Genomic DNA, 27,291 nt, shown 5'->3' on the forward strand with positions numbered 1-27,291 from the left:
TAGGGTTCATATCGAGCCTTTAGCAACAAATGTGTGGGCCTTTAAGCCCATTCGATTTTATTTGAGCCGACGCAGAAATGGTTTAATTCGGTTTAGTAAATTAATTATGTCCGTTATCGGTTTTGATGTGAGGGTTTAGGTTTAGGTTATTTCCTTTTCCTTTTATTACAAATTAGGAAATCATATATAAAGGATCTTGGCAAATCACAACAAAGGAAAACTCTCTCTCACTAATTGTAATAAGAAACAAAAAAAAAAAACACTCTAATCTCTCTCTCTGATCGTAAGAAACAAAGTAAAAAGAATGGTGAAGAAAGGGGGAATGAAGACGAAGATTGAGATTAAGAAGATCACGAAGAAGACCTCGCTAGGACCTATCTGTGTCAAACGTCGTAACGGACTCTTCAGTAAAGCTTCTCAGCTTTGTCTTCTCTCCGGCGCACAAATCGCTATCTTAGCGACTCCTCCTTCATCTGAATCACACGTATCATTCTACTCCTTCGGTCACTCCTCCGTCGATGGCGTTGTCTCTGCTTTTCTCTCCGGACAACGTCCTGTTCCCGTTCCTAATCCCGAGGATGACCAAGCGATGAGGGAGGACGTTGGTATCTGTTTGACTCGTAAGGATCTAGGGTTAGGGTTTTGGTGGAACAACGAGAGGCTTGTCAGATCGGAGGATCCGCGAGAGATTAGTGACGCAATTGATTCCATGTGGACGTTGTTGGGTAATCTCAAGGATCTGCGTGCGGATCAAGCTTCTTTCGTTAATAATAATAATCAAGCTTTCGTAGTTAATGATGATCACGAGGACCTGAAGAACAACGAGAAGAGCGGTTTTACCACTGAAGAACAAGATCAGATCCCACCGCTTTGTGAAAGCTTCTGCGTTACGGACAACAACAACAACAACAACTCTTTTACTAAAGTAAACTTGGATTTCGATCAAGAGCTGGATATTGATCAACTCATTGATTTCGATACTGATTTTGAAAGCTCCCTTGATAATTGGTACACTCATCAGGAGAACCTCGATCAGTGTTTTCCTTATATCAGCTAAATTGAATCCAACTCAAACTTTGAGCTTCAGTTTTGTTTATGTAATACTGTATCACGTTTGTGTTTTGTTTTGTTTCTATGTTTTGTGTTGTATTTGTGGTTTATTTCAAAATCAATTCTTTTCATTAATCTTCTCATATCAAAATAGGAATTACAAATTAACTTGTATATCTCTTATATATCTGATATTATTGAATTTGCATTGGTAGCTAACCAAAAAGGTAATTCTATAGAATCAATTAATAAGCATTTACAACAAAACATTAACATAAGCATGATTGTGTCTTAATAGCAATCTCTGGCTTTCTTGGTTAATGCATCTCTTTTGCCCCTTCCCCTTCGATGACATTTCTTCCAAAGGTTCTTGATTGTTTTGTAATATTGATGGCTCAGTTTCATCAACTTCTAGCCTTCTCTACCTCAAGCGGCATAACACTGTTAATATCTGGTGACAACTGCTTATTCTGCTTGCCGGAAGTTTCAGCGACGTCTCTATATACCAAACAAACAAAACACTATCTATGTAAGAAGGGAGATTAATTATACCAACTATACGATTCCCCCAATTATATATACCTCTGAGGATGATGGCGTTTCCAGATACTTTCCGGGAGACAACCAGCGAATGTTCTTGTTGAAATATTGTCGTTTAACAATTCGGCACTGTCCTGTTCAGAGAAGTACATACACGGTTTAATATGGACACAAATGGTTGTAAGAAAACACAAGAGAGATTGAGTTTTTTTGTTTACTGTTGGTTGCTGTAAACTCTTGTGGGCACAATGTTCACTTCTTCTCTCGTGTACCAGAAGAAACGCGCATTTGCAGGTGAAGAACAGAAGCAGAGTAGCGAGAGTGAATACCACGAGCGACTCCATCACAATCATAGATCCTAGAACTGCTACCAAGCAACATAAGTATTAAAATTTGAACCCAAGGAATTAGAGGTGGCCAGGTGGGCAACAAAAACTGAATCAAACCAAATCCCAAAAGTGGTGTCAGCTTGGAGAAACGAACAAACTATGAAAAGACCATTTTACTACTCATCTAACTCCTTATTACGTTCAAACTATGAACCCAAGAAATTATTAGAGCCTTAGAGGTGGGCAACGAAAGCTAAACCAAACTGTGAAAAAAGAGCATTTTACTACTCATCATACTCCTTATTAGGTTCAATGTTTAACATGATCCTCATATTCACAATGAATAAAACTAAACCGATTTAGACTAAACAACACCAAACAAATCAGAGCCAGATTTAACCAAATCGAATCATTTGAGATTACGTAACTAAAAACCAAATCCAAACCAAACCAAAACAAGACCAAATCGAAGTGGAACTAACCAAAGTTCTATTAGTATTTCGCAATATATCTGTTAGAAACCGAGTAAACCAAACCGAATGGAAACCACTCAAAGTATTTCATTCACGTACCGTGAGCTGTAAGGGAACTCAATGGTCTCTTTCTGATGAGGTTTACGTGAGCCTCTGCGTGTAAAGGCAGTGAAATTCTCTCGTTGCAGTCAAGGTAGCACCCGTAGTTCCCCATGTCACTCAGTTTCAGGGTCAAAACCGCACCATTCTCCCCTCCCTACACAAGATTTATGGTGATCTATGTACACGAGAAACCAAACACATCTAATTGAAAGATTGAGAATTTGACTTTACATGATGGAGCAGCTGTTGCATGAGGTCGTTGCATTGCTTTATAGTTCCACGAAACCTGATCCCACTGGCTTTAACATTCACATGTTTAGAGATAGAGGCGTATGTCTGAATTGGCTGCCATTGGAACATGTTGTTAAACTTCAGTTCTGTTGAGTTTATAAGGTCCGATGGTAAGTTTGTCAGCAGAAACCCGTCAGTGACTTCCACAGAAAACGTTACGAAAAATTGAGAATCACCACCTGAAATTTTGCTTTCATCAGTCAAAAAGAGAAATGTTTTACTAGCTTGAAAGTGATCAAGAGTGAATTGTAAATTTTTAGCATTACCGGGGTAATGAACAAGATCTGGATCTCCAGCTGAAAAGTTGAACTTGTCTCTTTCCGGGTGAAAGATGAGTGATTCACTCCCGTTACTCTCCAGCATTATATATTGAGGAACGTTAATGAACGGCGGATCATTTACAGGTTCAACAAAAACCGGAACATCCAGATGATTGATCCCGTTCTTGTTCTTTGTGGACAGCCGAAGAGAATCAACACCAGCAAAATTCTCATTTCTGAGGCAGACAAGACCAAAGAATAAAAATGAGAGTGACATTTAAAACTCTTGTAATACTATAATAACTATCTGTGATTCCATATATGTATACCCTATACCCGAGATATTGAATGGACTGAAGTGCAGGATTGATAACTCCTATTTGTCCTTCTAACATTAAGAGCCTTCCACTTTCACCTCCATTGCTAACTGAGAGTCTTCCACTTGAAGGCAGTCTAAACTGCATCAGCATTGGAGATAGAATGACCGATCCCGAAAGTGCTTCTACTGTTACTGAAATGTTCTCTGACAGGTCTGAGTAGCTTATCTGCAACCCAGAGAAGCCACTGTAATAACATTCAAGAACAGGATTACTATAGCTTCAGTGGAGTATTAGTAAGATAAACTAACATAAGCAAGACAAGACGAAGAATGCTTGCCCATATCTAGGACTAATAAGATCTTCAGTTGCTTGTAATCCGCCGGAAAATGAGACAAACAGTAAGAACAGAGATGTAGACTGTAGCTGCAGCTAAGTTTCCATTTATATCAGCTATTGTATAAGGAAAGGAGTCGTTTCCTGAAAAGTCCTTGATTGGCGTGTATCTAAGCACGTTTCCATCTCTCAGAAGAGAACCATGACCTGGCTAACATCCAAAAACAAATAGAAAACAAAAGTTTACAGACAAAGATTTTGCTACTGTCAGATGATTTAACTATCTGCAAAACATAGAAGAAATGAAAGTTTCGATCCTCACTTGTGAGAAACCGAGCATGCTCGCATTGCCGCCAGCAAAATAGTCGTTTTCCAGTGGTTTAAAGGATATTGACTCATCTTCCCATACACTGACTGGATCATCATAGGCTCTTGGAAAGTATCCATCTAAATTCATGGCAGAATCTCAAAAACAAGCAAATTAAGAATCATGGTGTGAAAGAAGAAAAGTAATGGACTTACTGCTGTACACATTTACTTCAAAGGGGCAAGGTTGGATATGTTTATTGTCAACGGAAACGCACATGTGGTAAGTGCCCACCTCCATGGCCAGATAACTACCAGTATAGGTCCCATCATTATTATCTACAAATTCCCATGTAGTGAAACTTGATGTATTAGCTGAGGTGATCTCCAACTTCAAACGGGATGGTTGTGAGGGTACAGGATTGTAGAAGCCGTCCAAGAGCAACACCACAATTTCATTCTTGATTTGCTTTGGCACTTTTCCATTGAATTGGGTCACACTACACGCCGCCACATTAATTTCACCTGAGAAAAGCAAGAGTGAGTGTGGTGATCATAAACAGAAAGAATGGACATTTTCCCAATTAATATACACATGGAAGTTACAGGTTGTCTAGATTCGGTTAAGGAGCATGATACCAGCATATACTTCCTTGACGAAAGGCTGGCCTCCATGGAGGACTATGTTTCCAGATGATATAAGAATTTTATAGATTCCACTCCTTTTTGGAGTATAAGTTACGTCAAAAATACTCGCTTGAGTCGCTAGACTACCTGAACCCTGCAAGTAAGAAATTCCCTTAAGTCTCTATGCCTAATCAGGTATGCATAAGCATATATGCATATAGTCTGCTTCTTACTCTTCTGCCATGTTTCTCATACAAGGGGGTAGCAGTTTGGGAACTTGATCCAGTCCCTGTTAAAATCATTTGCCAATATAAGCCACAAGTGAAGACATCATCTAATTGTACGAAAGTAAGAAATTGTACCATTGAGGGTCTCTCTTGGGTGTATGGTTGGCAGAATGAAGGAGGAATCAGCCTCGAGTAGGATTCTGACCTGAAGTCTATCCACTTGGACTGACGAGGGATAACCATAAGCATCTTTCAAGTAAATAGAGAAACCAAGAGACGCCCCAGCGATAGAAGCATTGATCCCTGAACCATTTACTATACTTCTTGATCCATCACAATAACCTGTCACGAAAAAAAAAAAGAGGACTACTGCAGAGAACATTCACCAAAAATTAAAGCAAATATCATACCATAGAGCAGTTTAGGCAAACACTGACCTATATATACTGTATACGCATATGGCATACCAGAGATACTCTTATTGTGCTGCTTCATATCAGAAAGAGTAAGCAAGAAATTGCCTGGTTCAAACAGGGTAAAAGACATCAACTGAATCCCTGGCTCTACATACTCAAACTGAAAATCTGATACCGGTATGGACAAACCAGTCTCTTTTTCAACCACATCAGCATCGAATTCGTAAAAACCAGAAACGAGGTTTCCAAATCGATCTCTCTGGTGTAAAAAGATGTCCATTTTAGAAAATATCTGCCATGTGTTTAGCTCTGACTTCCATATACTCACACAGTTGGAAACATCCAAAGGTCCTGCTCAAAGAAAACAGCAAACATGGCTCATCGATCTTATAATCCACATGAGAAACAAAGTGGTAAATGGAAACAAAACTCAATGATCACCTGAATTAACCTCAAGTGGTAATGGACCACCAGTCAATATTTGGCTATCCTTCTCGACAAGCAACAAGAGCTTTCCAGAAATCACAAGAAGAAACTGAATGGAGATATAGCCAGATTCAAACCATCTAACGTGTGCTAGATCAAGATTATTAGTAGCAATTGAACCATTCTCATAAAGAAGAGACAAAGAAAACCACCCCTGAAACTCAATCACCTTCCCGGAATACGAAATGTTATTCCCAAACGCATCTTTGGGAAGAATCAAAATCGATGCATTCATCCCGGCTTCGAACACATTCCTAAGACCCATCCAAGACACAACACATACCGATGGGTACATCATCCCTTCACAACAACAAGTTCAAAAAATTTATTAGTAAAATCTCTCTGATAATTTCAAATTGAGGAACATCAAAAAAAACTCAAAGAAACCTGTTTGGACTTGGAAATGGAGCGACGAATCCAACACTTTGAAATTGGCTTCGTCTATAACGATGTTGAAGATCCCAACCATGATTGGAGTAAAATAAATCTTCCAATTTCCAATATCTTCACCGAGATCTAGCGAAACCCCAGAAATGTACGAACTGTTGCCGATTCTGCCGTTTACAGTCACTGTGGGCTTAAACGCTCTCTGCCCTAACGAAGCGTTGCCATGGTTTTCGAAATTCCCCAGAACTTTGATCGAAATCGCAGCGGTTTCACCAGATTTGAACTTGCTCTTATCATCTGACCAACTGAATGTAAATTTCGGTAGCCCAGATTCTTCATCTACGGTAAAAAGAGAAAACACTCTAAAATTCAAAACCCTGACCGAGTAAGATTAATAATAGTGAAGAGAAAAACAAGAAACGAACCTGTGGATTGGGAAATTGAGATTGCGTTAAGGAACAAGAAGAAGAGAGTTAACAGTTTGACCGCCATTGATTACATTGAGAGAAACTGTATCGTCGATTTGATGTTTTCTTTGAGGAAGAAAGCGCCAACTGCTCTGATTCTTTTGGGTTTTTTGAATTACTTTTTTTTTCTTTTTCTTTTTATGAAATCATTTTGGGTTTTGATCGATGGATGGAAAAGGAACACGTGTCATTAGTGCAATATTAACCGTTTGATATATCAGTTTTTCTTTTTTGAAAAAAGGGTTTATTGATTTATCAGTTAGTTCTGATCACAACATTCGGAACTCTATAATGTTTTAGAGCTTGTTTATGTACATGAATGTTGTCAAATATGGCACAGATGAAGATGATGCATGTAGACGTCTTAACTTATCTTCATTGTTAAAGTGACAAAAACGTTAACAATATTCAGTTAACTACACTGCAACTTTAGACTCAGTTTACAGTGTTTAATATGCAAATTAAAGTTTGGTTTCATATAAATATCTTGTATGATGAACATTTGTTTTGAGAATATGATGTAATCATCATTTACATACATAATCTGATATGATCTGATAGTGTTAACCACCACACAAGACGTTTGTTTTCAAAACAGATCCAGGCCATGAAACTAAAACAGTAAAATCCAAACCAATCAAGAAACATATCTTATTGGTTTGAAGAGCCAAGTAATGACTTCAGCCTCTACCACTTTTGTAATTGTAACTCTGTTTGCATAACAAGGTTCGTTGCTGACTTAAATGTGCTATAGCTACGACCATTGAAACAAGGAGAGCTCGTCCATAAATTTTTAGTTGACCCTATAGCTTTCAGACAAATAAACAATGCCATGAGTTGAGAAAACAAAATTTAAACTGAGGATTGTAGGGTTTTACCCCGAAGGGAGCCCTTCCAGAAATTCTCAAAGGCTTTTACACCTATGAGGGGGTTTGGAAATAGTTTTCAACCAGCAATAGACGCACCTCGGTTAGAACCTCACTAGCTGCGTCATTGCCCCAAGCGCAAAGATAAGTTTCTTTCACCTAATGCCTCTTTCTTTTATACCAAAACAAAACCGACCAAGTTGATGTATTCTTCCGATGTGGGACTCTGTCCAAAGTAAGAGCTATAAACATTTTCAAAAGTTAACATTCCTTATAAATGGAAAATATATGTACTAAGAGTGTTGTCAAATAAAGTAAGAATAATTAAATATAATTAAGACTAAATATGGTAGAGGCTACGCGAACACAGGCCTCCTCTGCCACAAATAATGACGCAGGCTCTCCCACTTGGGGAGACCTTAAGCTAAGCACCCCTCCTTTATGTGCAATGGAGGTCACTAGCTTAGGCCACTCGTCTTCTTGATCACGAGTTGACCCCGTCCAGGTAAGTACTTTTCTCAGTCGGCCCACATCTTCTTTTATACTCTGCTTCTTCAATTATTCTTTCAGTTCTCAACGATGTGGGATTGATATGTTCTCTTAAAAAACGACATGAGTTTTGATGTTCTCTTAAACACATGGATGGGCCATACGTTCTCTAAGCCCATTAAAGTACATGAATATGTACTATCAAAATTCAAACGTTCCTTTGATGAATCTGTATTGGGGATATGTGAGGATCTGCAAGTTTGTTAAGTGTTTGAGCATCTTATGGTTTTCGGCTTTTCGCTTTTTCTTGTCATAACAATCTATTATGGTTTTCCTTCACTAAGTACAGCGTACATATCTTTTCATGGCATAAATATACCAATGGATTGGAGACCAATGAAGGCCGTAACATGTGCTCTCTAGCCTCTCTTCATCTTTAAAAAGAGTAGTGTGGGCATTACACGGTTCATCCTCTACTGAAGGCGTCTATTTACTCTTCACTGAACTCATCATATTCATACTTTTGGCGAAACCAGTTGGTTACTACAACAATTTAGGCGCTACACACCATATTTGCGTACCATTTCATCTACTTTTAGTTGAGAAAACCACAAGTTCGAATCCACTTTGGTGAGGGTATATATGCAACAAGATTCACAAGAATCTCTCTGCTTTATACATACTTGTGATCATTGTGAACCAAACACATACCCATTCCTAATCTTGACACGATTTCTTAACCATCTGTTAATAGTGAGCAGGTACTTAACGTTAGGTTAAACCTTTTTTTTTTTTTTTTTTTTTTTGTAAACCACCTAAGGTTTTAAGCTTTAAAATGGCTAATATCAACTCAAAATTAGGAAGAGTGAACGACGACAATTAGTAATAGACTCACAGATTCGGGCTTCAGCTCTCTCCCTGGCTCATCATCACTTCTTAACGACGACGACAAAAAACTCTCAACCCTGTTTCTGATCAGCTTCTCTCCTTCTCTCTTCCATGGCGACGAATCTCGTCGTCTGAATTGGGTACGTTTCCCAGTTCTTCTAAATCTTATTACGCTTTTATTTTAGTACGCGGAAGTGACCTAGATTTACGAAATTTCAATCGATTCGAGCTGTTTAGGGTTTATATATCACGGTTCTTAATTCTGATTTAGCCTCTGTTATTGTTGAATTTCGTGTAGGGTGTGTGAAAATTCGAAGTGTAGAGGTTTGAAATTAGGGGTTTGTATTTGAATAGTTATGGATGGGAATAAGGATGATGCTTCTAGGTGTTTGACAATCGCCGAAGACGCCATTGTTTCTGGTGATAAAGAACGAGCGTTGAAATTTCTCAAGATGGCTAAGCGTCTTAATCCAAGTCTCTCTGTTGATCAACTTGTTGCTGCTTGTGACAATCTTGGTTCAGTTTCAAAGAATCCGTCTCTTGACGAAAAGCTCAAAACCGTGGATGGTGATGATAAGATTGAGACTGGGAAGGGTGATGAGAGAAAGAAGTATACTGAGGAAAATGTGGAGTTGGTTAGGAATGTAAATAGGAACAGCGACTACTACGCGATTTTGGGTTTAGAGAAGAACTGTTCGGTTGAAGAGATTAGAAAAGCTTATAGGAAGTTGTCTTTGAAAGTTCATCCGGATAAGAACAAGGCACCTGGTTCAGAGGAGGCGTTTAAGAAAGTTTCCAAAGCGTTTACTTGTTTGAGTGATGGTAATTCGAGGAGCCAGTATGATCAGGTGGGGTTTGTTGATGAGTTTGATCATGTTCAGAGGCGGAATCGTAGGCCCAGGAGGAGATATAACACGCGGAATGATTTCTTTGATGATGAGTTTGATCCCGATGAGATATTCAGGTCGTTTTTTGGTCAACAACAACAACGAAACATGTTCCGTGCTTCCCATGCTTATAGGACTAGACAAGCGCGTAACCAACCCCGACAGGAGGAGCCTAGTTTGGCTGGACCAAGCTGTTTGACGATTATTCAGATTCTACCATTCTTTCTACTCTTGTTGCTGGCGTATTTACCCTTTTCTGAACCCGAGTATTCTCTGCACAAGAGCCATTCTTATCAGATACCAAAGACAACACAGAATATGGAGATTAGCTTTTATGTTAGATCATCATCAGCCTTTGATGAGAAGTTTCCGCTCGGTAGCTCTGCTCGAGCTAAGCTTGAGGACAACGTGATCAAAGAGTACAAACACTTTCTTTTCCAGTCTTGTCGCATGGAGCTCCAAAAACGGCGGTGGAACAAGAAGATACCAACCCCTCACTGCATTGAACTTCAAGATCGCGGATTTGTTGACAGGTAATAGCTTTTGCTTTTCCTCCAGATTTGTTTTTGGATTTTGTCATGTACTATAACTTGTGATCCCAATGAATCATGTTTACTAAGCCCCTCCACAGTTAGAAGGCAAATTGAATAAACCTGTAAGATCTTAACAAGAGAAGCCCTTTTGACAAGTAGAGATCTTTAACATGGCGTAGAACCTGCATCCCTCATACGAAACGTAGAACCCATACATATTTTATGGCAAATGCTAGTGTTAGGTTTTCGTATGGTCACAGAACAATCATTGATGTTTAAGCCTTTGTTTGTTTGACACAGAACAATCATTGATGTTTAAGCCTTTGTTTGTTTGACACAAAACAGGCAAATACCGATATGATACCGGCTCAGAACTGTCCTACATTCCCTGAAGACAGCCAGATGTTGATGTTCCAGAGGTTCTTGGGCTGAACGTATAAACTGTAATGTGTAGGGAGGATAACAATAATATTTCTTTTTTGTCGCATATAGAGTTGGAGATGATAATTCTATGGAGAATATTGAGAACAACAAAGAAGAAATACTCATAACAGAGGTACCTGTTGCATACTCACATTATGATTCAAAACAAAAAAAAAGGCAGTCCAACAATTCTCTGTAGAAGATACAGCAGATAACAATTCCATTACTTGTTAATATGACAATAAGGCTTTGATTTGTTTCAATCAAATCTAGCTCTATTGATAACTTTGGTGGAAATCGGTGGTCATGCTAGCTCTTTTTTGCTTCACGATTAGAATTTTTTGGTTTAGGATTCTCGGATCTTGGTCATACATTATATCAAAATTTTTAATGCTATTGTTACAACTAGATTATAAACATGGGGATCATGTGAAAAATAACATATCAATTTTCAATGTATTCGAGTGTGAGAATGAGACCAAACAACATTACAAAACCTGTGAAAAGAGGTCTTTGTGTTCTTCGAGGATGAATTTAACTAACAACTCAGAGCCCTCCTGAGTTGCATTACTTGCTTGTGCTAGTCTGGTCTGATTTTTGTAGAGTCAGGTACATCAACAGGATAAGAGTCGATAAAGTCGAGCCATTTGTTTTCTGTATTGGGCTCCACTTGTCGGATGCATCTCCACACTGCACTGTTACACTTGAACCCACTTCCGAAAGCAATCTGCAAGACCCTATCGCCTTCTTTCATTCTCCGTTTTGCTTCCAAGTAAGAGAGAGCGTACCAAATGGATGACGAAGAAGTATTCCCAAACCTATGAAGAGTCATCTTTGATGGCTCGATGTCTTCTTTGGTTAAGTTCAGATTCATCTCCATTGCTTGAATAACAGCTCTTCCTCCTGTATGAATGCAGAAATGCTCAAATGCTGTCTTGAAGTTTGGTGTATAAGAAGAACTCGACTTATAGATCTTTAGTTTCTTATTAAGAATGTGTTGTATCACATATTGGAATTGCTCTAGGTAAGGTAATACCAAAGGTCCGAGTGAAGTTAGGTTCATCTTCAGCATATCTCCAGCAACGCTGATTACATCTTTGGTTATTGATACCCCTTGCTTTTCCTCAGAGTCGATGTCTTGATAGATACATCGGTAAGCTCGATCATCTTTTGCTTTGTTTGTCCTAACAACATGCAAGAGCTCATACTTTGCATTTCCTCTGTCATGATTATCGCTAGACATCAATATTGCAGCTGCTCCCATTCGAAAGAGACAGTTGGTAAGAAGCATAGATCTGTCTTTGCCAATGTACCAATGTGTATTCAGCGCTTCGGTGCTAATAATAAGAGCCAAGGAGCCTCGGTGAACCTTTAGCAAGTCATTAGCCAAACCGACTGATAGAACCCCAGCCGCACAGCCCATCCCGGACAGGTTAAAGCTCTTGATATTGCTTCTCATGTGGAATTTGTTGATCACCATTGCACTTAGAGACGGTGTAGGCGAATGCAAACTGCAGTTTGTTATCAGTATGTCTATGCTTCTTGGGCTTAGTTTGTTTTTCTTGAGGAGATCTTCAACAGAGGTGAAGATAGTAGTCATGGTTTCGATTTGGACTGAGGAGAGAGATTTCTTGAGGGGTATTTCCATCAAGGAAGGAGGAATGCTGGTTTGGTTGCTTAACCAGGACCTCTCAAGAACCCGGGCTTGGAAGTCAATACTCTCTTGATCAAGCTTGTCATCAAGGTAGATGGTTTCGATAAGAGTTGACATTGGGACGCGGTTTGAGTCGGGTGCGCGATAGCAAGTGAAATCAAGTAAGTAGACTTTGACTCTTGTTCTAATTCTTTGGTAGATGAGATGCAATACTAGCAAACCGGCAAAGATCTCAAAGACAGAACCACCTGAGCCTAGAAGCGTCTTCAGCTCTGACATGGTCAATGAGATCGGTGAAACTCTGTGTATCGTCGTTTGGTTCATGTCACTCTATTTCTTTTTAATTTCAAGTTTTTTCATGGATGATTGATTCGCCCCCTATAGTTTGCTTACATGAAGATATAAAAGAGAATGAAATTATCATGTGGAAGTTGTTGCAGAGGATTTCACTGCGTTAGGTAATGCTATTTGTTTTTCAGCATCCTTTGTGTGCTTTTGTAACAATTAATTAGTAACACAACACGTCTTCTTGCTTTGTCTGATTAGATAAGAGAGCCAACTTGGGTCGTGCGGTCTAAAGGGTTTACGTTTAACCAGCCACTGTAAAATTATTGTAAATTGTAATTGTGTGATCTATATTTTGCTTTTTTTCTTGTGTTACAAGAGCCCCAAGTTCAGACATATTTATTAAAAACAAAACCTGATTTATTCATTTAAAAAAAGAAAAAAAAAACACTAATGGGAGCGAAAGAATATAAAAATATAAAATGCATTTCATTCTAATAGAAAAGTAGCAGAACATCTTTGGTTTTTTTTCAGATTATAATTGGCCACATTAATGGCAAGTAGGTTATGGCAATTACAGACACTTTAGATTCTGGTTCGCTTCGGCAATAACTATGAAAACGATCGACGAAACTTACAACGCAACAACATGAGCATGCATGAAGTCATAGAGGTAATAAATGGATGGTGTTTGAGTTTGACCCATCACCATGAATAGTATTTATAGACCCAACATGTTCTTGTCACACCATGATTGAATCAGATGGGTCGGCAAAATTACCATTAAATTTTCCGTGGGTGGCGATATCAAAATCTATGGACTTAAATTATTTGTAAGTTTATGATGATGATGAGCGCAATTTTCGGAATAATGTAATGAGAAATGGTTGTGTTCTATTAATCACTCTAGAGACTCGAGAGTGTCCAATAGTGTGGGCCGTGTATATTACTCAGAGTCAGATTACGATTTCGATTGTTTCATTTTTGTAATTTTGTAGAAGTATAAGCCAAACTCACACGACCTGTATTTATATTATTATTATTATTTTTTTTACAGCAAAACAAATTCATCCATTTAAGCTAAGAACATACGGTTTTCCAAATTAGAGAACCAGTCTGGAGTATACACACACTATTTTAGAAGAAAAAAAATCAGGGAAAAACTAAACAATAAGAGATACATAATAAGTAAAGGTAGTTTTCAAAATACCACTAACTTCAGTTTTATATTTAAAATACAACTACTACTATCTTTTCTCTAAATAACAGTAAAACAAAATTTTCCGAAAATACCAAAAAGTACGAAATTTTAAGCCTTTATAACTGACCTTAAGAATATTTTACGTGTTTGTGGTATTTTATTATGATAGTACTTTTCGAACATAAACTTAGTTTACTAGTATTTTAAGATATTTCTCAATAAATAATAATTTTCTTTTAATTTTTAAAATGCATTTGTAAATGCAGAAATTTGCACAAAAATGAAAAGACTTATATTTCTACTGAAATTATAGGTCCTCATATATTTTTTTGTTAGATTAGCAACAGTAATCAATCTTTCGAAACCGTAGCTAAAAGCCATTATCGACTAATCATCTATTAACTAAAAAATTTCGTAAATTTGATAACGAATTTGTCACATAAACCGAAACCCAAAATTTCAAGTGGTCCAAACAAAATAAATTATTTTGCACTTAAAAAACGAATTTGAGTACACTAAAAATCAGAGAGATGCAACTATTGACTATTTGTAAACAAAAATTCTTAGGTTATGATCTAACTTTAGGTTAGATTCTCAAATTTTAATTCATACCAAACAACAACAGTTCATTACAATTTAGAAGCAATGAAAAAAAAAAATTCATTATTGGTTTTTACAGAGCTAGGCCCCTTTTTGTTTTGTTTTTTTTCTCCTCCGTTTGCGTTTCCATGTTTTATTGATTCTCTAGTCTAGCTATAAATTTTCCATGTTAGTATTTGTGACGATTTCTAGGCTCTATGAAGTTGGAGCAAGTTACGAACATGCCTAGTATTTTTAATTGAGTTCTGAATCTATCTTGAGCAATCCTACTAATATTTATCTAACAACACATGATCAGCTGTTAATTCATCTATGTGGTTTTGGGTCTTTGGTACATCGATGATTCCACATGGAAAAATACAAATAAATCAAAATAATAAATAAGAAAAGAGGAAATGAGAAGGAGAGCTTTTTGCCCTGTCTCTTTGGCTTTGCAGAATCCTTCATATGTAGTTTCATCTCATGGACCCCTTCATGTCCTCTTCTACACGTTACATAATAACAAAATCTTCGGTATATGTTTTTGTCCTTAATCTACTTAACAATATCGATGTGAAACCAAATTTGCACTGTGTTGGGTTTTTGAAGATTAGGTGACCAGTGATGTATATGTAGAGCAGTGCAACCGTTTGTTTATTAATGCCTTAATTTTGTGGGTCACAAGAGATACAAAAAAAGAAATTGAAGTTTTTTTGGGGGACCATGGAATCATAATGCATGTGCAAAGGCATGTGCCTTTTGATTCACTCATCTATCTCACAAAACACACACTTAAAAGCTAGTCAAACCCCATCAGAAATTTTCCTCTTTGACTGGCTTTTCCAGTTGGTTTTTGGTTACTAATTTAATTAATACTTCTAAAACACACATCATAATCACAACATAAAGTAAGCAAGACACATGTTTTGTTTTTAAGAGAGATTAGAGAAAGAAAATAGAATTTATAAGAATATACAAAATTGACAAAAAGCCAAAGCTTTGGCTAAAACATCAAAGACAATATGAGTTTTCTTTCAGGTGTAATTTAACAAATAAAGCTATAATACCATATAGAATATGGTTAATCAGATAAAAAAAATTTACATGATATTGAATCTAAACCAAAACCAAGTTATTTACCATTGTACAAGATGTAGTTCTTGCAAACAACATAAAGCAAGACAGATTATATTCAAAAGAGAGAGATTAGGGAAACAATATCTAAAGACTAAAATAATCAAAGAGAAAAAGACAAATAAACGAAAAAGTATCCTAAGTACCTTGTTGGACAAAATATGATGATGAACATAGAAGGGAGAGTAGTGTAACATTACAATACTATTAGGATTATCAAAAACTCATCAACAAATGTTTCAAGAACACCTAAAAAGATAATAAACACATTGATTAAAAAGATAACTAATTAATTATTACTGTATTCTTCTTGTTTCAAAGATTAATAAAAAAGCACTTATTGGAACACAAAGATTAAAGTTTTATTACTCAGCTACTCACGGCTAACAAAGAAGGAATTGCACCCAAGTTTGGAGTTGTGTTCTTGCTTGTTGTAGAATCTGAAATTGTACGACCTCTTTTACCAGAGGAAGAAGAAGTGAAAGCTCTCATTGGACTTGCAAATGCCCAACCCCAGCTTCTGTTCCTTCCTCCACCATGACCCATGTTATGATTATGATGATGATGATGATGTTGATGTTGGTGATGATGTTCAGCAGATGATGATGATACCCATGACGATGAAGATGAAGAAGACGATGATGATGTCATTATCATAAACCCACCAAAGATCCCACCACATCTCACCATCTCCCTCACACCATTACTAGGGTTACTATTACTACTACTGTTACTAACCTTGGCTTTGTTATTATTACCTTCTCTCTGTGACTCAACTCTTCTCAAAGTACAATCTCCAAACCCATTTGTAATCCTCTCAAAGAAATCACCAGAGAAGCTTCTGCTTCCACAACCAACAGATCTAGATCTTGACACTTTCCTCTCACTTGGTGTGACTTCAATGTTAGGGCTCCCATCTTCTTCTACAATCACATCAATGCCGTTTCTGTTACCACTACTCCCACCAACTCCATTCCCTGCTCTCTTTGACATCGAAGAAGAAGCTGAGGAAGAAGACGAAGAAGATCCCACTGTCGTAGACTCTGTCAACTCTGTTTTCGTTTCGTTCTGGCTTGAGGGTTGGTTAAAGCTTCCAACTTTTTTGCTGCTACTATGGTGTTTTGAAGAGTAGAGATGAAGAAAAGACCAAAACCCATTCCTCTTTCTAGGGCTCAAATCTGAATCGCCGTACGATGTCTTCGTCGTCCTCGTTGATTGACTTCTCTTGTAGACTATATTCGCCGTAGTGGAGGAAGAAGCTGTTGTAAGCATCTTCTTCTTCTTCTTAGCCAGCAAAAATGGAAGCTTGTTGTTGTTGTTTGCGACATTTCTAGCTCCGGAAACGGAAAGAGAGAGAGAAGCTGAAAGATTTGAGGCGGAGGCAGTGGTTGTGCTACCTACAGAGTCAGATCTGAAGGAAGGAGATGAAGAAGAAGAAGAGGAAGCGAGGTGTTTAGGGAGTGGGAAAGATGAAGTGACGAGCTTCCCAAGCTTTTCTTGGAGACAAAAAGCACAGATCCCACCTGGGTTTTTAGTAAATGGATGGTTTATACATTGCATCCCATCACCCATGTCTTGATCTTTCACTTCCACCATTGCTCTGACCAGACCAAAACTTACTTCCTCTGTTTTTTTTTTCTTTTAAGTTGGGCTCTGTTTCTGTGTGTGAGAGATGGGAAAGCTTTGAGCTTTCAGTATTATTTGTGTCTCTTCTTTTGAGAGAGAGAGAGAGAGAGAGAGAGAAATGGAAGAAATGAAGAAGGAGAAAGAGGAGAGGGTTGTGGCAGAGAGAGGGGTCGAGTTCCCAGATGCACGTGGGATACTGACTTGTTTGTGGCCTCTTTTACTCTCTTTTTTTATTTTTTTTTTGGTTTATACTTTATATAGATTGTATGTTTCTCAGCTCTTCAAATCTTCCAAAAGGTTTATAACACTAATCTTTATTTTGTTTCTCTCTATAATACTCAGTTTACAACTAGGTTTGGGATGGACTAAAAAGGTTTTCTGGTCCAGTGTGTGTAAACCCTACGACACCAACGTGGCTTATTCTACTATTTCGGTTGTCGCTTTAAATCCTCCCACCTAGCTTAACAACCTAATTTACTTTACTTTGTAGTATTAATGTTAAAAATTGTTCAGCATTGAAAAATATTCTTTTAATATAATTACTAGGTAGTAACCCGTGCGGGCAAAATATTTTATATAATTGTATTATTTTAAATATCTAATTTAAGTTTGGTTTTACTTTGGATTATTACACGTATATACTATATAACCTAGAGGAACGGGAAACACGTCCCTGTCCCATTTTATCATGTCTCGTTCCATCTCCCATCTTCCCATATCCATCATAATTTTTTGTCTTATTGTAGCGCTCCGATCATCACTTTAGTGGGCCCACTCATGTCCATTCCCGATCCATAGGCCCACCTCACTTAGTGGGCCCACATCCATTCCCGGCCAGTGGGCCCATCCATATCCGACAGTCGATTTGCTACGTCCAGGAGGTTTTAAATATTTATTTACCATCCCTACAAATCACCACATGATCTTTCCATGTGTTTTGTCTCCACTCGCACAGTTCCGACAATCACTTTCCGGATGGTCACCCATCCTGAAAGTACTCCAGCTCAAACATGCTTAACTCTAGAGTTCCTTTAAGATCTTTGACCGAAAAGAAAACTGCACTTTGGTGACATAGGTGATCAAATCAATTTTTTTAAATCTTTCTGCAAACTGGGATGTCACAATTATGATCGTTCTCTTTTACATAATTACTTGGTAGACAATATTTTTAATAGAGATTGGGTAAGAAATTTAGATGGGATACCCATATTCTTCTTGAATATATATATTTTTTATTTAGTTAGTTTTTACTATCCCATATTCTTCTTGAATATATTTTTTTTCATTTAGTTAGTTTTTACTATCCAAAAAAATACAATTTTAACAAACTATCTAACTGTTTTAAAAAAATACTAAAATATTGAAGTTACCCGTTCCAAAATGGAGAATTACTTCACGAAATATATAAAGTCTCCATTTAAATATTTTCAACCAAAATTTCAAAATATCCATCTCATATTAGTTCTTTATATGTCACATAGTGAATATTTTTAAGAAAATCGTTTAAATGCAATCTTTTCTATTATACGAATTACCCATTTCCATTGCATCTCCACTATTTCTCATTGTAATACCTTAAATACCTCAAACTTAATCATAATTTCATTTACATAATACATCAAATTTTTTAGTTTTATATGTTTTTTGTTTAATGGCACACAAAAAAAAGGTTTTTCTTTATTAGGTGATTACAATAATGATTTCTCATGAAATGTAATTTATTGCATATTGGCTTTCAACAAAGACAGTGATGATGAATCAAAAAGTTTTTAATCATGGACTGCTGATTTTGGAAAAATAAGAGGCTTATTTGTCATTTTTTTTTGGTCATTAGATATAACCAAAAATAGTTTAAGAATCGAAAGTAACCAAGTACAATAATAAACACCAACAACATTATTCATCAACATGCACTTGATCATGAAGCTAAGATGGCCCACCAAGTGCTAAATATGACTAAAATCTACCATTTCTCTTGACACTATTTGCGATAACAATCGTCACTTTATTTGTCGGAACAGCCACCTTATGAAAGTCTCTACAATTGAAGCCATCCAGCCACCTTATTCTCATATTTATTTATGATTTTGTTTTTTTCTTCTTTCAAATTTTCGACAAACATTAATAACATGATGTCGTGTTTTTTCAAAAAATTTAAATCTTTCATATAAATTAATTTAGTATTAAATTTTCTCATATAAATTTTAAATTTGAAAAAATGAGTTAGAATCTTATTATTTAAAATATATAAAACTATTTGTACAATATTGATAATAAATCTAAATATTGGATTTCAATTTGGTTTTAGTTTGAAGTATTGTTCATATAAATCCAAACATATCTACTTTGTAATAGGAAAGATTTCCCGTCCTGTTCCATCCTATCCCGTCCCATCCTGTCCCGTCTTGTCTTTCTCTCTTTATCCATCATAATTTTTTACTTTTATCTAAAATTTATGTCTCTCTTTTTCTAAAAAAATTTGATCAAAATATTGTTTTTCATTATTCGTATTACCCGTTTCAGTTTACTTATACTATTTGAGTATATGTACTTAATTAGTCAATTAAATTACTTAAAAACACTGATTAAACATAAATTTAGTCAAATAATTAATATTTTTAGGTTGTAAAACTTTAATTGTCTAATATTAATATTTTCCATAAAATTTAGGTTGCCATTCTTTTAAGGTGTTTTGCTAATATTTTGGTGTATATATAGAATTCTCCAATCCAACTTTTGATTCAATTTTGGTTAAAATTGTATATTTTTTTTTTAATATCTTTGTTTAATAAATAAATGAATCAAAACTATAGTGGATGTTTGGATGATTTTGTACCGTGTCGGTTTGAATTCGGGAACTAATCAAATGTCTCATTTTTAAGAATAAAATTGGGTTTTATATGGGTGTGCTTTATGAGAGTAGAACATCCCAACTTATATTTATATAAATTTTAAAGTTTAAAGTTTATTTTTGTAACATGATTGAGCAGTAAAATTTTAATCATAATAACAATATTTTTAATAATTTTGTTGTTGATACTTTAATCGACATATCTAATTAACAATTTTAGGTCAAATCATTGATACATTTGAATCCAAGATTTATATAGTTATTTGTATAATTATAAGTTCAATTTTAATGTTAAAAAGAGAATAAAATAAATAACCTGTTCTACAATGTTCATATATTAATTTTTATATAATAATAATATAGAGATGCTTTCTTTTAATCCATAGAATGAAATTAGTATGAGTTTGATACATTATAAAATTTATTTTTGTCATATATTTATAATTACTTTTCTTGTTATTTAGTTCATATAATCACTCGCAATCTAATTTAAGTATGTAACATCGTTAATTTGACATATAACATTATATTCTTACCATAATTCTAAAGACTAAATATAGAAAATATAATTGTAAAAAAGAAACCAAAATAATCGAATCAAAACTTGTTGCAGATTGTCAAATCTTTTTTATTGGTTTGAAAACAAAAAATTTAGTTCATCCAAAAATGTGCATTGTCGATTTGTTCAACAGAGAACATTACAATATACCCAACAAAAACATGTCACACAAATTGATTTTGTACACAAAATTTAAAACAAAGAACGTAAGAAGAAACAACATGGATGTTTTCTACCAAACTGACAATTCTATAAGATTCCATCTGGTTGCAAAAACTAAACAAACCTCAACTTATCCAATAACTTAGATTCTTTAATAAAAAAATTTCTTAATAGAAAAAATCATGTACTAACTAAGAGCAGATAGATATTTCAGATGTCAGTAAACCTTGATTCTTGCTACTGTTAGGGAGAAACAGTAGAGAAATGTGTTGAAATCTGATCAAAGAGAAGACATTACAAAATATGAAATGTCTGGTTCTCATAAAGGATCTTCTTAGCTTGTTAGCAGCTGCATGTTCACATACCAACTGAATGGATTATGGTGATATATTGTGACGAAGAATCCATCAATGTAGTAGAACTTAGCATTCCCAACTACCAAAAAAGAAACATGTTTCACAAAATCTCAGCAGATTCCAACATATGAAAGTATCAAATCTATTAAAAAGTACATTAAACTCAGTATCAAATCTATTAAAAATCTCAGTAAACTCTTTTAAAAAAGGCAGTAGATGAGATTTATTTTTACCTAGAGCCCAGTACTCATGCATATGCAAGTGTTCAACCTTGTAGCAGCTTGCAGCAGAAAGATTTGCAATGAGCGACCTACAAAAAAAGGGAGACACGCCTCAATACAACTCAACAGAAGGACATCTTATTAAGAAAATAATCAAAAGAAAATATAAAGATTGATTGTAACCCTAACCTTTCTCCACCAAGAACACAGGCACGGCAAGTTCTGGTAGGTTTTGACTCATCTCCAAAATAGTGGACCTGGATATAGAACAATAAGTAATAAACAGTTTATAGCACCTGTTGATATTGACTTAAATCAGAACCAAACACCAATAACTAAACCTAAAGAAGACTCACATTGACACCAGCTGCGGTAGCATCCTTCATTGCCTCTCCCTATTTGTCCTTTCCAATGGATACCATGTAACTGGTTGCCTAAAGAGTGAAGCATCCACTGCAGTAATCAAATAAATTGTAAGGTTAAGCAACAAAGGTACTAACATTTAAAAATAGTTATGAGGATAAGGTTTAACAGTCGTTTACCTGGACCAGTTTGATTGAGAGTTATGGGTAGCACCTGAAAAAATGAAACCAAATCAAGAAGATATCACAAATTCTACTAATAATGCACATAAACACCAAATATAGAATAATAGCACAAGAAGATATGATGAATTTACCTCTAGCAATGTATTCAATTGAACTTGTGCCTCATTTCATCGTACCTAAACAGTACCAATTATGATGTGAATTAACAAAAGAGAGTGTGAAAGGTAGCCAACTTAAAATCATGATGATGACCATCGAACATCCGATGGTTTAATATTCTTGTTTCTCATATACTTACTCTGATCACGAAAGTCATTTAATTACCAACTCGATCAGGGGAAACCTTTCCTTCAATCATAAACGACTTTGCAGTATTATGAAGTTTTTCTTCACCAAATGATCGATCATACGTATATATAAACGTCAATCCCACAAAACCCAAAAACATGAAACTAAGAAGAAATAAAAATCTGGGAAATGAACAAAATAAGGTCTAATTAAAATACAAAAACAACTTACATCTTGTAAGCTTCCCAATCACTTGGTTTCCATTCTACATCAAGATTCAGAAACAAAATTTAAAATCTGAACTTAATTAAAAGATAAAAAGAAACAAAATACCTTAGCATATACACGATGCTTGAACAAAATTCTTTGCCTTCTTCTCTTCCTCTTATCATCTCTTCGACTTTGTCGACAAAAAGGAAAAACAAATCTTTAACTCTCCATTTGGGAGAGACGGCGAGAGAGAGTGAGCATAGGCGAAAGAAAAATAAAATTTAGGTTTACTACACTCAGTCAATTGAACGGTCCAGATTTATTCTCAATAATATAATAAACGGTTGAGATTAAAAGCTAAAATCGGGTCAGATTAATGGGTTAAAAGGAATCCGCGTGTTTATCCGAATTTCAGAACCAATATAATTACGCTTTTATCCTTATCGCAAATAAATTATTTTGTCTTATTTCCAATGGCATTGTATTGTAAATTTTTACAAAACTAAGGTTTCTTTCAGACAATGTTTTACGATTAATAGTAGGGATTTAAGGTTCTAAAGGTTATGGCGGTTTGAACTGACAAATCTGTTTACGATTAAGCTACTTTTATTTTTCATTCACAACTTAGAATTGGAAAAAATGTCATTAAACATCCCCAAGTTAGCATTTTCGTTGATATAAATCACAAAGTCTTCATTTGTTGAAAAAAATCTTCACTTTTTCTTGATTTTTATTTAAATCATGAAGTCTTGTTGACTTCGCCGTTTGAAGCACAACAATAACTGGCCTGACGAATATATTAAACGGGGTTAATTAGGCGTTGACGAGAACCGTTAGTTGGTAAAACGACGTCGTTTTCTTCTTTAATTACATCCTCAAATCGAACCCGATTATCAATTCCTCCCTAAATTCTCAAATCACAAACCCTAATTTGAGATTTCTCCTTTCTTTTTCGATAAGATCTTCTTCTTCGAATTCAACTGATGACTCCGGCTCCACAAACATACTTTGATGGCACTCCACGGTCAAACGAAGCTACCACCGATGTCTCTGAGCTCGAACTCATATGTTGGACTCAAAGAAGAAGAGAGGAATCGAAGAAGAAAAGAGATTATCGATTATAGATTTCTCAACTTGGGGGGGGGGGGTTAGGGTGTTATAAACAGCGTCGTTTTGCTATTAACAGATCTTGTTAAGAGATAATTAACCCTATCTAATTTTCCGTTTGGTCACATTACATTGTGCCTCAAATGACCAGGTCAACAAGAGTTTGCAAATTATTTGGAAGTCAACAAAAAATTGATGTTTTTTACCTCCAAATCCAGAGTTTGTGTTTTAAATCAACGAAAATGCTAACTTGGGGATTTTAATAACATTTTTTACTGCAAATTTTAAAAAATGATTGTTGACCAACTATTAACCGTTTTTACATATAAACAGATACGGTTCGCGTCTTTGCGACGGTTTGTTGTCCATCCAAAATTTGTATGCACTAAACCATTGATAGATTGATGTTGGCCAGTAACATTCACTTTAAGATTCAAATAATTGTGAGTTGAGATGGAAAAAATTGTGAATTGAACCAATTTTATTTACTGTTAATAAACTGTAGTAGTTCATATTGATGCATACCAAAAAAAGTATAAGAAATTCATTATAGACCACTTTTACATACAAAATTTGATTTGCTGAGAGATTATTACATACCTACAAATAGAGTGGATTAAGCTGTTAACGTTACAACATTCAAACAAAACCTAAAACAAAATTCTGATCTAAGAATTTACATTTTTTATTTTTGATGATCAGAATATTTTTTATTTTTTTCTCTTGTTTAATTACTTTTCAAGTGAATCGACTATATGTAAATCGTTTAATATGTGGTGTATATAAAATGTTATAGTCATCTCCTCTTTTAAAAACGCATTGCTGCTAAATTTGTGAATTTGCAAATGTTCATATCAGCTGAAGTTAAAGACGAAAAGTAAATTCTTTTGTATTATATCATTTTATCTGTATTTACTTGGAGACTAACCAGATATTCAGTATTTAATTGGATGACCCGCTGATTTATTGTATTTTTGTAGTATTTGACCAAAAGGTGACAAGATATGGAGAAGAAGGAGTGGTCCAGTACAACATTGAATTTTTATATCTTTTTGAGCTTATTATTTCCACTATTGTGAGTGAATTTGTAATATTGTCTCGTCTCTTTCATAAAACGTCTTCTAATTTTTATGCCCACTGATTATTTTCTCAATTTTGTATACTCGTTTTACATCATTCTCTATTTGTGTTGGTCAAACGCCTGCTTTTTTTGTTTTCTATATGACAAAAGATTTATATATTCTTAGCAAAAAGTGGTGGGAAATTATAACATGTTCAATATTTAAAGAAGTATCCAATCATATTTTATATCTTAAAATTAACAAAAGAGTTAATTTAAGAACTAAATATTATCAGTTTCTTTAAAATTAAACTTTCAATCTGAAATCCTGAATCCCTTATTTCATAATTTTAGTCCTAAATCTAAACATAAAGTATATTTCCTTAATTTTGAAAGAATTAAATTTAGTTGTAATCTATACTAGTATTTTTGCAGCAGTTTTTGCTCAAAAATACTTTTTGGAAAGTTTTTAAATTTAATGCATCGACTTTAATATTAGTTACCAAAATTTTAAAGTTAATTATAGGTAAGATTTTAAAAAATAAGAAAATCTTTCTACCTCATTTAAACATAAATATATAATTCTCTTTCATTTTAATTTGAATTTATATTTAAATTATCTTGAATTATTCTATAATACATTTAGTTAATAAAAATTGTGATTTTTTTTTCTACATATGATGTAATACAAATTTTTTTAAACGGAAATATATTACTCAATAGATGAATAAAAAAATACGAGTACAATATCCCACATCGTCTAAAAAAATTAGACAATGTTTCAGAGTCAACTATAAAAGAGACCAAAATGATTCCGAATACAAATGAGTAGAAAGCTTGATTTATCAGACATTCAAACTTTAAAAACTATTATTTGGTTTATTCTGGTTCTCTATTTTAAAGATTTTTAAAAGGTTAAATATGAAAAATATTTAAAACTTTTAAAAGTTAAATATGAAAAATATTATAGCGTATATACACAATAAATATTAAAAATTACGATGATACAGTGTGATTTAAAATATCTCGGGACGAGGTTATATAGCGGACGAGTTTTATCGATATTTATATAAATGAAAAAATATCATTAATTCGGTGTTACACGGGTAAAACATCATTTCATTATTTTGTTAACATCGTCGGTATCAGAGAATAGACATATCTAATTAAATTGATTAAAGAAATATTATGTAAAAATAAATTATATTGCGGTATTATATGATTTATTTAACAATTATTATATAATTATAACATATTTAACCAATAAATACAATTTATAATTTAAATATTTTAGTTATAAATAATTTTGCTCTGCGGTATACCGCGGGTCCTAATCTAGTATAGATTATTTTTAGGACTTCTCAACATCATCTCTATTATAGTAAAAGAGAAGTACAACTTGCTCTACGGTCGAAAATGCCCCTACGCCAACAACAAGGAAACAACTGCGCCAAGGTTAAATATGACTTTAAATTCTATTGGGTCGGGGCAAAATTAAGTCCTTAACCCAAAATACATCAGTCGGGTATTTAGGGGGTGTTATTGGATGGAGGATTTTAATGGATTTGAATTATTAGTGGATTTTAAAGTACAATGGATTTCTAAAACATTAGACGAGGATTTGATGTCATTATAAGTGAATTTGAAAAGCATAACTGATGGATTTGAAAGTCCTTTACTAGTGGACTTTTTTTTTTTAAGGTAAATAAAAAAAATATTACTTATCTATAAATTGTGTTGTAAGTGAAAACCAAATTAAAACGTTACGTTACCTTATCAAAAACATGTCTTTCCATATATTAGCTAGTAATGATAACATTTTAATTTGGTTTTAATAATTTTACGTCACTCATGGTTACTTTTTGTGTTTTAAATAATTTTGCAACTGTTAAAATATAAAATTAAACTATAAAATGATTAAAACCTTACATTAAAAAGTAAATTCATAATAAAATAAATACTTAAAACTGCATAAATCATTATTCTCACTTCTAGCTTTCATTATTAGCTAGTTGCATCCCTCCACATTTGCTGAGCCATTGCTTATCTCCATATATTAGCACTTTCTCTTTCTTGATCTTGAGTCTCAAAAACTTCTTCATTATTTTGAGAACCATCTAATGGAGTGTTGTCTTCCATGTTTTCTTCATCAATAACTCCAAATTCTTCTTCAAGTACAGGAAATTCATCTGACCGACAATGCTTGCGCAGAAAATTGTGTAAGGCTGCACAAGCCAACACTAATTCTGTCTGTGTTTTATAAGAAAACGGAGGAGCAGTTTTAAATATAGTAAACCGTGATTTGAAAACTCCAAAAATTCGCTCAATCACGTTTCGTAAAGATGAATGACGATGATTGAACAACTCATGAGGAGTTTCCGGATCGCAACCTTGGCCGATAAAATCTTGGAGGTGATACTTAGTAGCTCGAAAAGGAGCCAAAAATTTACGTCTATTCGCAAATCCACAATCAGCTAAGTAAAATTTTCCTGAGAGAAAATTTATAACATGTAATTATTAGCTTATCATATGATACATAAAATTATTAGTTTATCATAAAATATAAGAATTACCTTGTGGAACCACAAATCTATTAGTCCTTCTTGTTAAAGCATCATATAATACTTTTGAATCGTGTGCTGAACCTTCCCATCCACTAAGAACGTATATGAATTCCATATCAAAGTTGCAAACAGCCAATACATTCTGCGATATTACTCCTTTTCGATTACGGTAGCTTGGAGCGATAT

At 34.7% G+C, this 27,291-nt stretch overlaps 5 protein-coding genes, 1 non-coding gene and 2 pseudogenes across 12 annotated transcripts; 2 read left to right on the forward strand and 6 right to left on the reverse strand.

Moving 5' to 3' along the window:
- The first annotated feature begins 281 nt into the window (after nucleotides 1-281).
- LOC147948744 (agamous-like MADS-box protein AGL97) lies at nucleotides 282-1,116 on the forward strand. The gene has a single exon (XM_087477266.1). It carries the CDS (start codon nucleotides 305-307, stop codon nucleotides 1,055-1,057), a length of 753 nt encoding a protein of 250 aa, XP_087333392.1. The 5' UTR covers nucleotides 282-304; the 3' UTR covers nucleotides 1,058-1,116.
- A 91-nt stretch (nucleotides 1,117-1,207) lies between these two features.
- Nucleotides 1,208-6,712, reverse strand: LOC104751542 (protein GAMETE EXPRESSED 2-like; annotated as a pseudogene). Its single transcript, XR_015579982.1, has 17 exons — nucleotides 6,573-6,712; nucleotides 6,148-6,486; nucleotides 5,716-6,060; nucleotides 5,296-5,625; nucleotides 4,994-5,200; nucleotides 4,865-4,920; nucleotides 4,644-4,785; nucleotides 4,221-4,529; nucleotides 4,021-4,145; nucleotides 3,703-3,909; nucleotides 3,382-3,609; nucleotides 3,052-3,281; nucleotides 2,726-2,964; nucleotides 2,492-2,648; nucleotides 1,809-1,954; nucleotides 1,633-1,724; nucleotides 1,208-1,548 (listed from the first exon to the last, which is right to left on the reverse strand). The product of XR_015579982.1 is annotated as a protein GAMETE EXPRESSED 2-like (transcript).
- A 772-nt stretch (nucleotides 6,713-7,484) lies between these two features.
- Nucleotides 7,485-7,626, reverse strand: LOC147948745 (U4 spliceosomal RNA; annotated as a pseudogene).
- A 203-nt stretch (nucleotides 7,627-7,829) lies between these two features.
- Nucleotides 7,830-7,993, reverse strand: LOC147948746 (U1 spliceosomal RNA). The gene has a single exon (XR_015586475.1). It is a non-coding gene; the product is annotated as a U1 spliceosomal RNA (small nuclear RNA).
- Nucleotides 7,994-8,639: 646 nt separating this feature from the next.
- Nucleotides 8,640-10,851, forward strand: LOC104723549 (chaperone protein dnaJ 49). 2 transcript variants are annotated; one of them, XM_010441932.2, is made up of 3 exons: nucleotides 8,640-8,997; nucleotides 9,156-10,277; nucleotides 10,623-10,851. In XM_010441932.2, exons 2-3 carry the CDS (start codon nucleotides 9,214-9,216, stop codon nucleotides 10,636-10,638), a joined length of 1,080 nt encoding a protein of 359 aa, XP_010440234.1. In that variant the 5' UTR covers nucleotides 8,640-8,997; nucleotides 9,156-9,213; the 3' UTR covers nucleotides 10,639-10,851. The 2 variants fall into 2 exon arrangements, with proteins under 2 accessions (XP_010440234.1, XP_087340458.1); XM_087484332.1 differs by lacking the exon at nucleotides 10,623-10,851 and having other exon boundaries at nucleotides 8,753-8,997; nucleotides 9,156-10,363.
- A 209-nt stretch (nucleotides 10,852-11,060) lies between these two features.
- Nucleotides 11,061-12,777, reverse strand: LOC104723532 (putative 3-ketoacyl-CoA synthase 21). 2 transcript variants are annotated; one of them, XM_087484326.1, is made up of 2 exons: nucleotides 11,737-12,777; nucleotides 11,061-11,603 (listed from the first exon to the last, which is right to left on the reverse strand). In XM_087484326.1, the coding sequence occupies exons 1-2, from the start codon at nucleotides 12,676-12,678 to the stop codon at nucleotides 11,571-11,573; spliced, it is 975 nt and encodes a 324-aa protein (XP_087340452.1). In that variant the 5' UTR covers nucleotides 12,679-12,777; the 3' UTR covers nucleotides 11,061-11,570. The 2 variants fall into 2 exon arrangements, with proteins under 2 accessions (XP_087340452.1, XP_010440217.2); XM_010441915.3 differs by having other exon boundaries at nucleotides 11,061-12,678.
- A 2,962-nt stretch (nucleotides 12,778-15,739) lies between these two features.
- Nucleotides 15,740-17,536, reverse strand: LOC104723522 (uncharacterized). Its single transcript, XM_010441906.3, has one exon. It carries the CDS (start codon nucleotides 17,147-17,149, stop codon nucleotides 15,923-15,925), a length of 1,227 nt encoding a protein of 408 aa, XP_010440208.2. The 5' UTR covers nucleotides 17,150-17,536; the 3' UTR covers nucleotides 15,740-15,922.
- A 3,108-nt stretch (nucleotides 17,537-20,644) lies between these two features.
- On the reverse strand, nucleotides 20,645-22,680 carry LOC104723501 (adenosine kinase 2-like). Of its 4 annotated transcripts, none has more exons than XM_087484265.1 (9): nucleotides 22,498-22,680; nucleotides 22,396-22,429; nucleotides 22,175-22,263; nucleotides 22,008-22,052; nucleotides 21,871-21,904; nucleotides 21,685-21,781; nucleotides 21,518-21,585; nucleotides 21,341-21,417; nucleotides 20,645-21,186 (listed from the first exon to the last, which is right to left on the reverse strand). In XM_087484265.1, the coding sequence occupies exons 6-9, from the start codon at nucleotides 21,712-21,714 to the stop codon at nucleotides 21,086-21,088; spliced, it is 276 nt and encodes a 91-aa protein (XP_087340391.1). In that variant the 5' UTR covers nucleotides 21,715-21,781; nucleotides 21,871-21,904; nucleotides 22,008-22,052; nucleotides 22,175-22,263; nucleotides 22,396-22,429; nucleotides 22,498-22,680; the 3' UTR covers nucleotides 20,645-21,085. The 4 variants fall into 4 exon arrangements, with proteins under 4 accessions (XP_087340391.1, XP_087340405.1, XP_087340397.1 ...); XM_087484279.1 differs by having other exon boundaries at nucleotides 22,175-22,224; nucleotides 22,498-22,668; XM_087484271.1 differs by having other exon boundaries at nucleotides 22,175-22,328; nucleotides 22,498-22,668.
- Nucleotides 22,681-27,291: the final 4,611 nt, after the last annotated feature.

The sequence above is a fragment of the Camelina sativa genome, chromosome 2 (genome assembly GCF_030686135.1).
Source record: "Camelina sativa cultivar CO46 ecotype springtype chromosome 2, ASM3068613v1".
Taxonomy (NCBI): Eukaryota; Viridiplantae; Streptophyta; class Magnoliopsida; order Brassicales; family Brassicaceae; genus Camelina; species Camelina sativa.

What these genes read in the sequence shown, in the direction of transcription:
- LOC147948744 (XM_087477266.1), top strand. Translation starts at nt 305, where the DNA reads ATGGTGAAGAAAGGGGGAATGAAGACGAAGATTGAGATTAAGAAGATC.
- LOC104723549 (XM_010441932.2), top strand. Translation starts at nt 9,214, where the DNA reads ATGGATGGGAATAAGGATGATGCTTCTAGGTGTTTGACAATCGCCGAA.
- LOC104723532 (XM_010441915.3), bottom strand. Translation starts at nt 12,678, where the DNA reads ATGAACCAAACGACGATACACAGAGTTTCACCGATCTCATTGACCATG.
- LOC104723522 (XM_010441906.3), bottom strand. Translation starts at nt 17,149, where the DNA reads ATGGTGGAAGTGAAAGATCAAGACATGGGTGATGGGATGCAATGTATA.
- LOC104723501 (XM_087484285.1), bottom strand. Translation starts at nt 21,714, where the DNA reads ATGAAGGATGCTACCGCAGCTGGTGTCAAT. An exon ending in CTACCGCAGCTGGTGTCAAT is followed by an intron (nt 21,586 to 21,684) that starts GTGAGTCTTCTT and finishes TTCTATATCCAG; the next exon opens with GTCCACTATTTTGGAGATGA. An exon ending in GCATGAGTACTGGGCTCTAG is followed by an intron (nt 21,187 to 21,340) that starts GTAAAAATAAAT and finishes CTTTTTTGGTAG; the next exon opens with TTGGGAATGCTAAGTTCTAC.